This window comes from Sarcophilus harrisii, chromosome 4, assembly GCF_902635505.1.
Source record: "Sarcophilus harrisii chromosome 4, mSarHar1.11, whole genome shotgun sequence".
Classification (NCBI taxonomy): Eukaryota; Metazoa; Chordata; class Mammalia; order Dasyuromorphia; family Dasyuridae; genus Sarcophilus; species Sarcophilus harrisii.
Window position 1 is genome coordinate 66,947,670 of NC_045429.1, and position 13,519 is coordinate 66,961,188.

The window sequence follows — 13,519 nt, forward strand, 5'->3', positions numbered from 1 at the left end:
ACATTGGATAGAGAGCCAGCCTTGAAGCTTGGACAACCTGTATTCAAATCCTGCCTGGATCATGTAATGACTAGGTAATCCTGGGAAAGCCACTGAAATTCTTAGTGCCCAACTCTCTAAGACTACACTTATCCTTTTCATATCATGGCAGCTGGGACCACAACACCCCGCAATCTGGAAAATCCACAAAATTTTTGGCCCTTCCTTCCTACCAGAGAAGAAAGTCTGAAGTATTATTATTAATAAATTAAATGTTGATATTACATAATACTATACATATATTTTATTTATTTCTGAGTTTCTAAACCCTTTCTGTGTTATCTGCAGCTTCCACAAATTCCCATTTACTTTCTTATGCCCACCCACGATATATCAGAACCACAATGAGGACAGTCACAATATGGAAGGGATAACTGTATGTTTGTGTGTGTATATATATATATATTTCAGGGAATGTGCCTTCCTGCATGGGTAGATGTAGAATTCTCATATGATCATTCCCTACAAAATGAAATCACAAATTTCAATCCCTATCCTACACTATTTTAAGTTCCAGGACATTGATTTGTAAGGGAGCTTTCATTATCAACAAGGAAAGTTTTTTAGTCTAAGACTGAGCCTCTCAGCTTGAAACAATGAGGCAAAAGTCAGTCACAGGAAGGCAAGATCCAGTGTAGATGAATCTTGGTCATTATGACCTCAAGTTACTTTTCACACTGGGGGCTGTCCTGTCTCCCAGTAGTTTGCATATAGGCCAGTGGATCAAACAAGGGGGTTGGAGGGAGGGGGGAAGTGGTGAGAAGTTGGAAAGTTAACACTCTGGACTTTTCCATCATGTTAACCAAGAAGGCAGAAATGAAGAGATCAAACCCAGCAATGAAGGCAAGAGACAACACGTTGACCCCTGTCCCCTCTTCTGTCTACAGCCCAGGAAAGGTGTGGGTGGGGAAGGGCTCTGCCCTGGACAGTGAGGGCTGGGTTCTAACACCCTGAGTCATGGGGAAGGGGGCTCCTTGCCTTGCAGAACCTGGTAATCTTTTCTGATTCCTCTCACTTGAAGGCAGACAGAGCAAACACCAACTATCTCTCTCTACGAAGCCAAAACCACAGGCCACTTCAATCAGAAATGGAGACATTTTCATACCTAGTAAGAAACCTCTTCTCTGGTTTATTTTCCAATCCACAGAGGCAGCTCTATTGGCTGTCAGGGGGAGAAGGAGGAATGGGGGGGGGGAGGGAGAGAAAAGGGAAGGCAGACCTGAGTGTGCCCCACTTTAGAGAAGGTGTCCCTCCGTCCAAGTATGACCCTGCTGTCCGTTCCATCAGCGCACAGAGCGCAGGACAATCAGTGGCTCATTGTCACTGAAGCAGGATCAGACTCTCAGGATAGAATAAAAACTCAGTGATCCTTGTGACTGGGATGAGACCAGGAGTTCCATCAGGGGATCATGGAGTTGGAAGGATCTTAGACATTGAACCTACATCCCAATCTTCTCAACAACAGCCCTCAGAGTTCCTTGACAGGTGATCATCATCCATCCTCTACTGGAACACTTCCAGGTACAGGGAACTCATTACCTCACAATGTTTCCCATTCCGTTGTCGACAGTGGCAAAAGATAGAAAATTCTTCTTTAAGAACAGTGTAACTTCATGGCTATGCCCTTCAATCTGTCCTCCTCACTTGCCAATGTTCATAACCAAAGGATCACTAGATCCTCTGTACCACGTATATTAGACCCCCATGTTCTCTATACTTTCTTTGCCAACCAACACAACCTTCTCTGTACACTTGTTACTAATAAGGTACAAGCTCTGAGCTCTCGACACTTGACCCCTCGAACAAATTGCAGGCATTGTCCTTATATTTACCCATTTCTTTCCTCTCCATCCCAGCCAACTGAGTATCTCTGGAAATTAATCTAGAGACTCAGGGTTCTCTGATTTTGAACCTGAATTTCAATCCCAATTTCCTTGGAAGGAAATAAGGAAAATTCTCTCTTCTTTTATTTTGAGTCTTAAAGTTCTGTCCAAGTTCCAGAAAACTGCTTCTGACCAGGTTAGGGGCACCAGCCCACTTCTCTCTGAGAGAAGAGTATATATATATTTTAAGGAAGCCACTGAGTCAACTCTGGCTTCCACTGGCCTCCCCCACCTGCCATTTGCAGTGTATCTCTGCTTTTAATCTACAGGCTCGTGAATGCAAAGGATCGAAACAGGATATGATGATGGCAAAAAAAGGAGGAGGAGTACAGGATTTAAAAGCAAGTATCTGGGCCCAGAATTGGGTGGGGAGGAAGAAGAAGATAAGAGATGCCTTCAGAAAAGCTGAGAAGATGAAGTCACTAAATTGACCTTGGATTGGTACAGATAGTCAAGCCATATATGTTTCCAGTTCTAATCTAGAAGGGGGAATTTCATTTTCTTCAAGGGTCCTCTAGCCAATTCATGGGCCCTCTTTTCCCCTTCCATGAAAACCTAAGGAAGAAAGAATATCCAGGAGTAGAGGGCAGAAGTAAGAGAGAATCATTGCTGTCAGAAGCTATGCGAGGGAGGATCTTCTGGGATTTCCTATAATTCTGGACCTTTTCTCTCCCTCTTTCTTCTTAAGTTTTCTTTTTCTTTCACTCTATTTCCCCAGCTCAGATTTCTTTCCACTCCTCTTCTCTTTTGTATTTCCATAGCATGAACTAAAGGAGGTGAGGGAAGAGCTCAAAGGAAAAATGGAAGAAATACATCAGGTAATGACACCAAGATTTGTGGAACAGGGAGGAATTGGGTAGGTAGAAGGTCCAAAAGGTGAAAATAAAAGCAACCTGGTGGTATGGGAGTGAGTGAAGAAGCTCACATGTGTAAAAGTTTATAGCAGAACCTTTAGATTTGTTACATAGAATATAGATATGCTTATAGAACAAAAGCATTACAGGAGGAGCAGGTTTATGGAAATTATAGATTTCGGTCTGGAAGAGACCATAGATTCCACTGTCTCCAGTCCCTTAATTTTATAGAAAGGGAAACTGAGAACACAGAAAGTTTCACTGTTTTGCTCTGGGTCATACAGTTTCTAAGAGCCAAAAACAAGAATTGAAGCCAGGTTTTCCTGACTACAAATCCATCAATATGCCCACTATTCCATCCTGAGGACATGAGGGTGGGGAAGGGATTCAGATCTGGCCTCCATCTGTTCTGAGATTTAAAGTCTGACCCCTTTAGGGTCTTTGCTTCTGGGAAAGTCCCAGTTGGCTGGGATGGGTCGTTCCCAGACCTCATTGTAAAAGACTCAGTAGATTTAAAGAAGAAAGATTTCAGGATCTCCTTCCCAATATAAATAAATCCAGCTAGCAACCTCTTAGTTCCCAGAATCCTTAGGAAAGCTTGGTCATCAAGTTCAAGAGTATACTCAGTACAGAAATAGCTCCCTGCCTTTCTCTCTAGAAGAACCTCAAAGGGGTCGGTGGGAGAACTATACCTTCCTTCTTGTGAATACAATCTCATATAATTCTCTTTTTCTTTCCTCCACATTAGATAAAATATATAATGAACAAGGATTTTGATAAACTCCAGGAGCTCGTAGACATTATGAAGGTGAGCCAATCACAAAGTCATAGAGCATCTAGGTGGCCCAGGGTAATGAATGCTGGAATTGGAATCAAGAAGGCTTTAAAGAAGGATTTCAGTTCCAGCCTTCAGTCACTCACTGGCTGTGTGATTCTGGACAATTCACTTCTGATTGCTTCAGTCTCCTCAGTATTTAAATGGAGATGATAAAAGTGCCTTTCTCTCATGTTGTTGTGAGAATTAAATGCAATGATATTTGTAAAGTACTTAGCATAGTGCCTGACATATAGTGCTTTGTAGATGCTAGCTGTTATTGTTTTTATCTCTAAGTTAGGAGAGAAAAAGCAGTTCAAAAGAGAAAAACCATGAGAGAAAAAAACAGCAAAAAGAAGTGAACATAGTATGTGTTGTTTATAATATTCTATGTTCATAGTTTCTCTCTGGCTGCAGATGACATTGTCCATCCAAAGTTTATTGGGATGGCTTTGAATCACTGAACCACAGAGAAGAACCAAGTATTTCATGGTTGATCATCACACATTCTTGCTGTTATTGTGTAAGATGTATTCCAGAATCTGCTTGTTTCATTCGGCATCAGTTCCTATAAATCTTTCCAGACTTTCTATCATCAGTGTGTTTATCATTTTTTATAGAACAATAATATTCCATTACCTTCATATACCACAACTTGTTCAGCCATTCCTCAATTGATGGGTATCTTACTCATTTTCCAACTTCTGCTAGCACAAAAGAGCTGCTTCAAACATTTTTACAAACATGTGGGGGTCTTTTTGCCTTCTTTATGATTTCCTTGTGATACAGAGCCAGTAATGGCACTGTTGGGTCAGAGGATATTCAGTCTGATAGTCCTTTGGACATAGTTCCATATTGTTTGCCAGAATGGTTGGATCATTTCACAACTCCACCAACAATGTATTAGTGTCCCAGTTTTCCCACATTCCCTTCAACATTTATTATTATCTTTTCCTGTCATCTTAGCCAATCTGTGAAGTGTGAGATGTTACCTCAGAGTGGTTTCAATTTGCATTTCTCTAATCAATTAGCTATTGTTATATTATTAAGCAACATAGGGTATAGAGAGGTAAAGTTGGAAGTCGCAAATAAAACTGTGAATGTTAAAATAACTGGACTAAAACAACACAGTAAGACAGGATTTGAACCCTTTTAACACTGTAGGTAATAGCAAGAAGAAGAAGGAATCTAGGTGAAAGACAATGCAAATAAATACTTCCATGAAATGAGAGGCTCTTATTTAAATTTAAGACTTGTGATCCTGAGTCAAAGTGAAATAGGGGTAATTCAGAGAAGAGAGAGATAATTACAAGCTTGAATAATCAGAAAATTCTTCGTGGAAGCAGCAAGATTTAAACTGAGCTGGAAATACAAGTAGGATTTAGACAGTAGGCAGGCAGGAGGAGCAAGCATTAAGGGACCAGTAAGAAGATGACAGGCTAAATGTATTGCAGGGATCAGGCTGAAGATTAGTAAGAAATGAGGTTGAATTAGACCCCCATTGAAAAAGGAGGGGAAAAAAACTTGTAAAAATGTGCAAACAAAAGAAATTCTGGAATTGGTCGTATCTAAAAAAATACCTCTTATTCTGAATTTTGGGAGGAGAGGGTGAAACTAGTTGACCCAGTGGACAGAGTGCCAAGCCTAAAGTCAGGAGACTCCTCTTATTTAGTTCAAATCTGGCCTCAGACACTTACTAGCTATGTGACACTGGAGAAGAAGAAGAAAAAAAGTCTTTAGGAATCTAGGTGAAAGATAATCCAAGTAAATTCCCTCATGAAATGATGAAAGACTCTTACTTAAGACTTGTGGTTCTGACTAAAAGTACCTCAGTTTCCTCATCTGTAAAATAAGCAAAAGAAGGAAATGGCAAATCATTCCAGTATCTCTGCCAAGAAAACTCTTAAATCCTGAATCTTTCATGATTCTGGAAACCAATTTGGAACTGTTATAAAAGTTATTAAACTCTGAAAATCCTCCAATTCAGTGACACTACTAATAGGTCTGTAGCCCTCAAAAAGATAAAAGTAGAATCATGTAAACAAAAATAATTATGACAGCTTTTTCTGTGGTGACAAAGAACTCAAAACCAAAGGAGTGCCCCCAACTAAAGAAGGGTTGAACAAATTATGGTCTATAAACCTAATTTAAATTTTACTATTAGATTGTTTCTTTGGTGTCCCCAGCACCTAATAAGCATTAGTCCCTGGCACATAGTAGGAAGCTTAAAAAATATTTATTGACTGTCTATTGGTTTACAAAAACTGATAAAAGGGACAGTTTCAGAGAAATCTGGGGAGCTTTGAATGAACTTGATGCCAAGTAAACACATCCAGAATAATTTTTATAATAAAAACAACATTATAAAGATAACTCCAATCAATGTGATGACTGATTTCTGTTACTGTTCTCGTCACCCTTTTTCCTTCCTCCCTCCCTCCCTTCCTTCCTACCTTCCTTCCTTCCTTTTTTCTTTCTCTTTCTTTTTCTTTTTTCTTTCTTTCTTTTTTTCTCTTTCTTTCTCCTCTTTCTTCCTTCCTTCCTTCCTTCCTTCCTTCCATTTCAGTTGTTTCCCAACAAATGACTTAATATAGAAATATATTTTACAAATGCTACACATGTATAACCTTTACATTTATTTACTCTCTCAGGGAAGGGAGTGGGAAAAGGAGTGAAGGAAAAAGATCCAAAAAAAAAAAAAAAAAAGAATGTTGAGTGGGCAACTAAGCATAACAGTGGATAGAACACCAGCCCTGAAGTCAGGAGGATCTCAATTCAAATCTGGTCTCAGACACTTAACACTTCCTAACTGTGTGACCCTGGGCAAGTCACTTAACCCCAATTGCCACAGCAAATAAAAAAAGAAAAAGAATGTTGAAAATTTTTACATGTAGTTAAGGAGGAGGGGGGTGGAAATATACTACCATTAAAAAAGAAAATAGAAGCTATAAAAATGGATAAAAACACCAAGGGAGTAAAGGTAGCAACTGTGAAATAAATAAATCTCCCATCCTATAAGCACAGCACCAGGCAAGACCAGGTTCCTTATCTTGTTAATCTTGAGACTGTCTACTCTTGAATGAACAGGAAAATCAGGAGATTCATCTTTTGGTCACTTGTCTGTCCTGGTGACTATTACAAAATCTTCTATACTTGGGGCAGGGACTTTGTCTCATCTAACCTTTAGATCCTCCTTCTTAATCCCAATGCCTAACACAAGTTCTACATAACTCAGTAGTACTTCATTAATGTTGAATTGAAGTCACCCCTGAACTTGTGCCTCTTTTCTTGTCTGTCCAATGGGATAACAAAGATAGAAATTAGAGTTCTCTCCTATTAGCCTCACAGAAATGTAGTAAAGATTCTTTTAAAACAAGATATCAAAATCCTCTTGAGTTTTCATGAAGCAAGGTCCTATCTGGGGTCCACACCAAGTTCATGTAGGGATGGGAAAATGAATCTCGAAACATCCGTGATAAAGGAAGATTTTAACTCTCTACCCTGTCTCCTAAAGGACATGCAGAAGGATATGGATGAGAGAATGGAAGTCTTAATAAAGCTAGAGACAAACAAAAAGCTGTAAGTAACTCTCTTTTGCCCCTTATCAAATATTCTCATTTTTTTGGTTAACTTGGTAGGGTAAAATAAGGGATTCTACCTTCACACATAGACACATACAAAAAGGATTCTACCTTCCAGTTCCCCCATTATTCTGGACTGCCCTAAGACCCTTCAATCCATCTTGAGTTCATGGCCGCCCTCTGCTTAGAAAATCTCTAAGGCGTCTGTTCCCATGGGGGTTACACACAGAGCATGGAAATTACACTGGAAAAAAAAAACCCCCAAGCTCAAATTAATGGGTCTAACAGAAGATACTGACACATTGAGTCAAGACTGATCATTCTTTGTCCTTACAGGAAGAAACACTACCAACCTGCAACAGGGAAAGACTCATCTGAGAGATTTAGTGGTGGGACGTATTATGTGAGTGAAGGTCACTTCCTTGTACTTCATCCTGGTCCCAGCCCCTTCTCTGCAGGTTCCCTCCCATTGCCACTCTTCTTTTTTTTTTCTCTGCTTGCTTCTACTTCTCACAATGTCCTTACTACTAAGCCCACACCTTCATCCTTCTCCACTTCTCCTGCTCTCTGTGCCCCATCTATCCCTTTATGCTGCTCCTGATCTTTAAATCTGAGGGAATTACTAAGTAAGTCATATGGTCACTTCAGAGTCACTTCTGAGACATTATTTGCTCCAAGATCATGAAGATGGTTCCATTAGTCCACAGTCCTCTCTGATTGGGGTTCCATCCAAGAGGATGGATTGGGGGAATTTATCTGTCTTGTGTTATTTCCATCCATTCAGGAGAATTGTTTGTCATGTTCCCAGAAAAACTGCAGTAGTATCAGGTAAGCAAGCACCTATACCAAGGGTCAGTCTCCTCTCCTGGGGTGCCCCGCTCATCCCCAACCTTATTCAAATAATAGCTAGTATTATGTATATAGAGCTTTGGTTCACAAAGTGTTTGATATATATTATCTTATTTAATCCTCAAAACAACCATTATTGTCCCCATTATACAGATAAGGAAACTGAGGCTGAGAAAAGTTAAATAGTCTGCAAAGGGTCACTTAGCTAGTAAGTGCCGCAGACATGGTTGTTTTTGACTCTAAGTCTGACACTGTCCATGGTACCATCTCCTAGAGCTTTTGAGATGCCAGAAACTTTGAGATTATCTGTTTATGTGGATGTAGAGAAGGACCCCTGTGAACAGATGTGGGAGGGGAAAGGGGGGAAGTTCATGGATTCTGCTAACAACACAGCCCTGCCTAACTCACTGATACAAGCCAGAGAAGCAAAGGAGGGGAGGGGGGGATGGAGGAGTACACACAACTCCAGGGTGTCTGTAAGACATTTGAAACCACTTTATCCACAATGGCTTTCTCAACCACCTTGGGCCATGCTCACAATAAGTCTAATTAGTCTTAATTCTTAGTTTAACTTGAAAGAACTATGCTTTTTTTCTTTCTATATTAGTCCTCTGAGAGACAGTGTGACATAATGGATAAAGTCAGGAAGATCTGAGTCCAAGTCTCCCCTCTGACACATAGTATCATTGTGACCCCTAGGCAAGTCATTTAACCTTGAAGGACTTTGGCCAACTCTCTAAACCTATAAGAAGTTCAGAAAACATTACTCTGCATTGATAGAGGAAATTCCATATGCCAATGAAAGTACATCTGGTCAAAAAAAATATCTTCTGTTGTCTGGCTTTGATTTTAACTATATGACCTTAGAAAAATCACGTCAACTCTCTGTGCCTCAGCTTTCCCATCTATAAAATGGGAAGAATAATTTTTGCACTTTCATATCTCATGGTGGTGATAAAGAAAGCACTTTGGAAAACACCAAAGGCTCTATAAATGGGTTGTGCTGTTATAGTCTCCTTTTGGGAGAAGCACATTGGCTCTCCTCTTAGCTTTGTTCCAGTTGTCCCTCCCTTAATTCTTTCTCTTCCCATGAGACCACAATGATGAGCATGACTGGGTTGGAGTGTATATAGAAGTTGGCAAGGGGTTGGAGAAGTAAATGAGGCACAGAAAACTTTCCAAGTGGCTTTCTGAACAAATTCTCTTCTGATTTTCTGGGGGTGTGGGGAGAGAAATACTTAGGACTATTTGGTTTTGTGCCCAAGTCAGCACTACTCACCTCATCCTCCCTTCCTCTCCTCCCTCCATTACTAATGTCAAGGGGGGAGTTGGGGGTCCTTGTTCATTTAGCCTTGATTTTCAATTTACAATAGCCCTAAGGATCTGGACCAAACTAAAAAGATCTCTAAGCCTCCAATCAGGATTTTTGAGAAGGAAAGAGAGGTGAAGGAAGGGAAGGGTAAAGAGAAGAAGGCACAGATTATCAGGAAGGTAATATCTCCTGGGCAGTGGGGAGGGTGGGAGAGGGAATAGCCCTCCTTTTAAAATCATTAGATCTTTGTGTGAGCTTTATAACTATCTATGAATCATCCTTACTAAAGATTCATAAACATTATTGTTGGGGAACCTGGAGAATTTTGCTGTATATGCTATTTCTGTGCCCCCTAAAAAGGGGGAGTTGGAGAAAATTCCCTTTGGGGTTCTAGTGGGCAGGAGCTCCAGCAGCCTCCCAAAGATTGGATTCCTAGAATTAGATGTGACTTCTTGGGGTCACAGGGAGATGGGGAAAATGGGAAATTGGGATCTGGCAGGGATGCCTTGAAACCTCAGAGCAACTATGTCTTTACGCCACCACCCTGTTTGCATATTCCTAGTTATATGTCTGGTGCCATGTCCATGGACATCCAGACTCCTTGGGTACAGAGAGTTTCCTGTTTTCCAGGTGGGAAAGGTAGAACATAGAAAATTGAAAGGGGAAAGGGAAAATCAGATCAAATGAGACCAGTGATGGGACCAACCAGACTATGAAACCTGAACTGGCATTTCCAATGCCTAATTGTAACATTAGGGAGATTCAGGGTATTCTAAAGTTTCAGCTTGATGCCCTGGAAGAAAAAGAGGGGATCGGGGATACATCTCTTCTCATGCCTTCCCCTACATATCCTCTCTTCTCCTCTCCTCTCCTTTCCTTTTCCTCATTTTTTCTTCTCTCCTCTCCCCTTTCTTTCCCTTTCCCTCTTTCCTTTCTTCTCTCTTCCCTGCTCTCTTCTCCCTCCTTTTTTCCTTTCCCTTTCTCTTTCCACTCCTGTCTTCTTCTCTTTCCCTTCTCCTCTTTTTCCTTTCCTCCACTCTCCTTCAGTCTAACTCCATCTTACAACAGGAAAATTGCCACTTTGAGTGTGGGCACCGTTTTAACCATCGGACTGTGGTGCTGCCTTCTGATCTATATCTATCTGAATCCCAATGCCGTCAAGGACGCTCTCCCTACAATATGCAGTCGCAGAACCTATCAGCACCTTCGTTTCATCCTCTCCCCACTTCTTGAGCTGCACATAGAGGGTTTACTGCCCTCTTAGCCCCCTACTATTTTTTTTCTCCAAGAGATTAAAGTCTTCATTTACCATGAGATAGATGTGACTTTGTCTTTGATTTTGGGGAGGAGGGCCTCTATTTCTCTCTACCATACGCAGATACAATGTGTATTACAGGAGCTGGTGCCATTGTTTCTTCTCCCTTTCCTAGTTTTCTGCTTCTCTTCAATAGTCACCTAGTCAGGTGGTCAACCAGCACCCAGCAAGTCAACCAATCAACTTGACAAGCAGATAGTCAATCAATCAGTCAGCCAGCTAATCTAGATATTTAATAAATAAGTGCCTAATAACCACATATCAGGTACTAAGTACTAAGAAACATGCAATACAGAAAAAAACCTGTCCTCAAAGAGGTAAATGATACCTGGGAAAAAAACATAAGAATAGTCCCATGGAAGGGGGATATATGTGACAGTAGTAATGAATGATAATGGTGTTGAAGGTAGTGATTATGGTAGTAGTGATGATGGTGGAGGTGGTGATGGTAGAGATAGTAGTAACAGTGGTGGTGGGTTAGTGGTAAAGTTAGTAAAGGTGATATTGTGATGGTGTTGGAGATGATGATGGTGATGGTGATGGTGGTAGAGATAATACTGTTGTTGGTAGTTGTGGTGATGGTATTACTACAGTGCTGATGGAGATAACAATGGTGGAGATGGTGATGATAATATTGGTGGTGATGGTCATGGACGGTATAGTGATGATGATGGAAATGATGTTGATGATGGCTATGATGTTGGTGGAAGGTGGTGATGGTAAAAAGCAGCTGACAGAGAAGTCTCCAGGGTATTCTTTTAGCTGTGCTACTAATAGCTAATATTTAAAAACAAAGAAATCAGAGAAGAGGAAAAGATCTAAATCTGTTAAAGTTTTGAGTCAGAATCTGAAGAAAATCAAGATCTGTTAATAGATCAGAAATAAACATGGATTAGGCTGGAATAGGAAAGGTCAAAGAGAATCAATCATAATCATAGCTGGTATTTATATAGTACTTAGTATGTTCCAGGCACTATGCCAAGTGTTTTACAAATATAATCTTATTTAAGTCTCGATAATTTAGGAGATGGGTGCCATTATCTCTATTTTACAGTTGAAGGTCGTACAGCTAGTGTTTGAGGTTAGGTTTGAACTCATGTTCCTGACTTCAGGATCAGTGCTCTATCCACTGCACCACCAGCTGCCTCCAAGGCAGGGGCAGTTGATGTTGATCAAGTCTGCTTGGCCACATTTTAACATGACTAAGTAGCCTTCTCAGCCCTAGCCCTCTGTTCTTTAAAGCATCTCTCTTTGGGAAAAGAGAAAAGATAACTTTTTCCCTTGAATAGTAAAAATATGTAATAGAGATAATAATAAGTAAAGTAAATGGCAACTTGGTGAAATGGATCAAATCCTAGATTCAGGGTTAGGAACTGTTGGATTCAAATCTTGCTTCTTACACTTAACTATATGACTATAAGCAACTCATTTAACTTGGTGCTTCAAGCAACTTTGTAAAACTTATCTACTAAGTTATAGTAATTATCTGCATAAGTGATTTTAAAAATTCTAGATCTTTGATATAAGCAGAGTAACTAGAGTAGTCACAGTAATAAATGTATCTGAAAGAATGCTGGTCTTCAAATTGAGAAAAATGTTGTATTTACAGCTGATGGGTCAGCAATAGGTTTGCACATTGATTTACATAGATTATTTTATTTGAGCCTCACAGCAGCTCTGGGAAGGAGAGACTTCTGGGATTATTGCCCCCAAATGATTGACTCCACATCCAGTCTTAAGCTCTCTTTGGGTGCTCATAGAGCAAGACTCAAATGATGTCCATAAAACATGTTGCAAACCTGAAAATTCTATATAAATGTCAATTATTATTATTATTATTATGGGAGTGAGATAGGGAAAGAGGAGCCAGGAATTGGGGAAATTAGAGGAATTGATCTAATCTTTTGCTCTTCAGAGTTGCCAGGAACTAAAGAGTGTATTCCACAGCAGCAACAGCAAAAACTACAGATGAAAATGAATTTTACAATGACAGCTCATTGAAACTGGAAATACAGAAGTTCAGTAATTCTACCTGTCCACAACAAAGCTCAAAACAGGATAATGAGAAGAAAGGCCTCTGAGCAGTCAAAATAAACATCCCCAAATCACACATTTTGTTGATGGGATAGTTTCTTAATCCTTTTCAAGTTTACTTCATAAGCAATTTTAACATGCTTATTCATCAGATTTTTAAGCTCACAGAAAACAATCAACAGATGGGAAGGAGGAAAGGGGGATGCTCCTGGAAAGCACACAAATTCTTTGCATTTCCCAATTTCTGACCCATCTTTCCTTGTCAACTTGCTATAATAATAATGTCAGCTGGTATTCCTACAGTTCATAGAGGTTCACAGTGAGCTTCACAACAATGGTAAAGATAGAAAAAAATTCTAAAAGGAACATGGAATTGAAAAATATAAAGACACCTAGGACCTTAGAGAATAATGGTTCTGTGTACCTCAATAAGAGAAGAGGGCCACATTGTGTCTGCTTCAGTTTCCTTATCTGTGAAATGTGAGCAGTAGCACCTGCCTCCTTTGTTTTGTTTGAGATAAGGTTTGTAAAATGCTTTGTAAACCTAAACTAGGAGTCATTCTTATCATTCGTAAAAATAGTAGATTAGAGGTGGAAAGATTCCTTATAGGTCATTCTAAGCTACCCTTCACTTCACAAACAAATTAAAAGCCTGTAGGGGTAGAGTAGTTTGCCCAAAGTCACACAGGCTATAATCTACAGGCCTATAGATCATAGAATCATAGATTTTGATTTTAAAAGGGACCTCAAAAGTCTAGTTCACACCCATTATATTGCTGCTGCAAACTCAGGCAGAGAAGTTGTCAATCAGTCATTAAACATTTATTAAGTACTTGCT

General features: G+C 39.9%; 1 protein-coding gene across 12 annotated transcripts; it reads left to right on the forward strand.

Annotated features, from left to right (window-relative positions):
- Positions 1-722: 722 nt before the first annotated feature.
- Positions 723-12,757, forward strand: TEX35 (testis expressed 35). Of its 12 annotated transcripts, none has more exons than XM_012547691.3 (10): positions 723-882; positions 1,061-1,147; positions 2,192-2,263; positions 2,684-2,740; positions 3,525-3,584; positions 7,105-7,169; positions 7,508-7,574; positions 7,956-7,999; positions 9,394-9,511; positions 10,380-10,646. In XM_012547691.3, the coding sequence occupies exons 1-10, from the start codon at positions 835-837 to the stop codon at positions 10,563-10,565; spliced, it is 804 nt and encodes a 267-aa protein (XP_012403145.1). In that variant the 5' UTR covers positions 723-834; the 3' UTR covers positions 10,566-10,646. The 12 variants fall into 12 exon arrangements, with proteins under 12 accessions (XP_012403145.1, XP_012403146.1, XP_023357573.1 ...); XM_012547692.3 differs by lacking the exon at positions 10,380-10,646 and adding an exon at positions 12,563-12,757 and having other exon boundaries at positions 726-936; XM_023501805.2 differs by having other exon boundaries at positions 726-936; positions 10,401-10,646.
- Positions 12,758-13,519: the final 762 nt, after the last annotated feature.

Excerpts from the sequence above, each read along its gene's own strand:
- TEX35 (XM_003767461.4), top strand. The coding sequence starts at position 835 with ATGTTAACCAAGAAGGCAGAAATGAAGAGATCAAACCCAGCAATGAAG. Across the intron at positions 2,264-2,683 it reads GAGGAGTACAGGATTTAAAA|CATGAACTAAAGGAGGTGAG; the intron begins GCAAGTATCTGG and ends GTATTTCCATAG. Across the intron at positions 8,000-9,393 it reads AAAAACTGCAGTAGTATCAG|CCCTAAGGATCTGGACCAAA; the intron begins GTAAGCAAGCAC and ends AATTTACAATAG.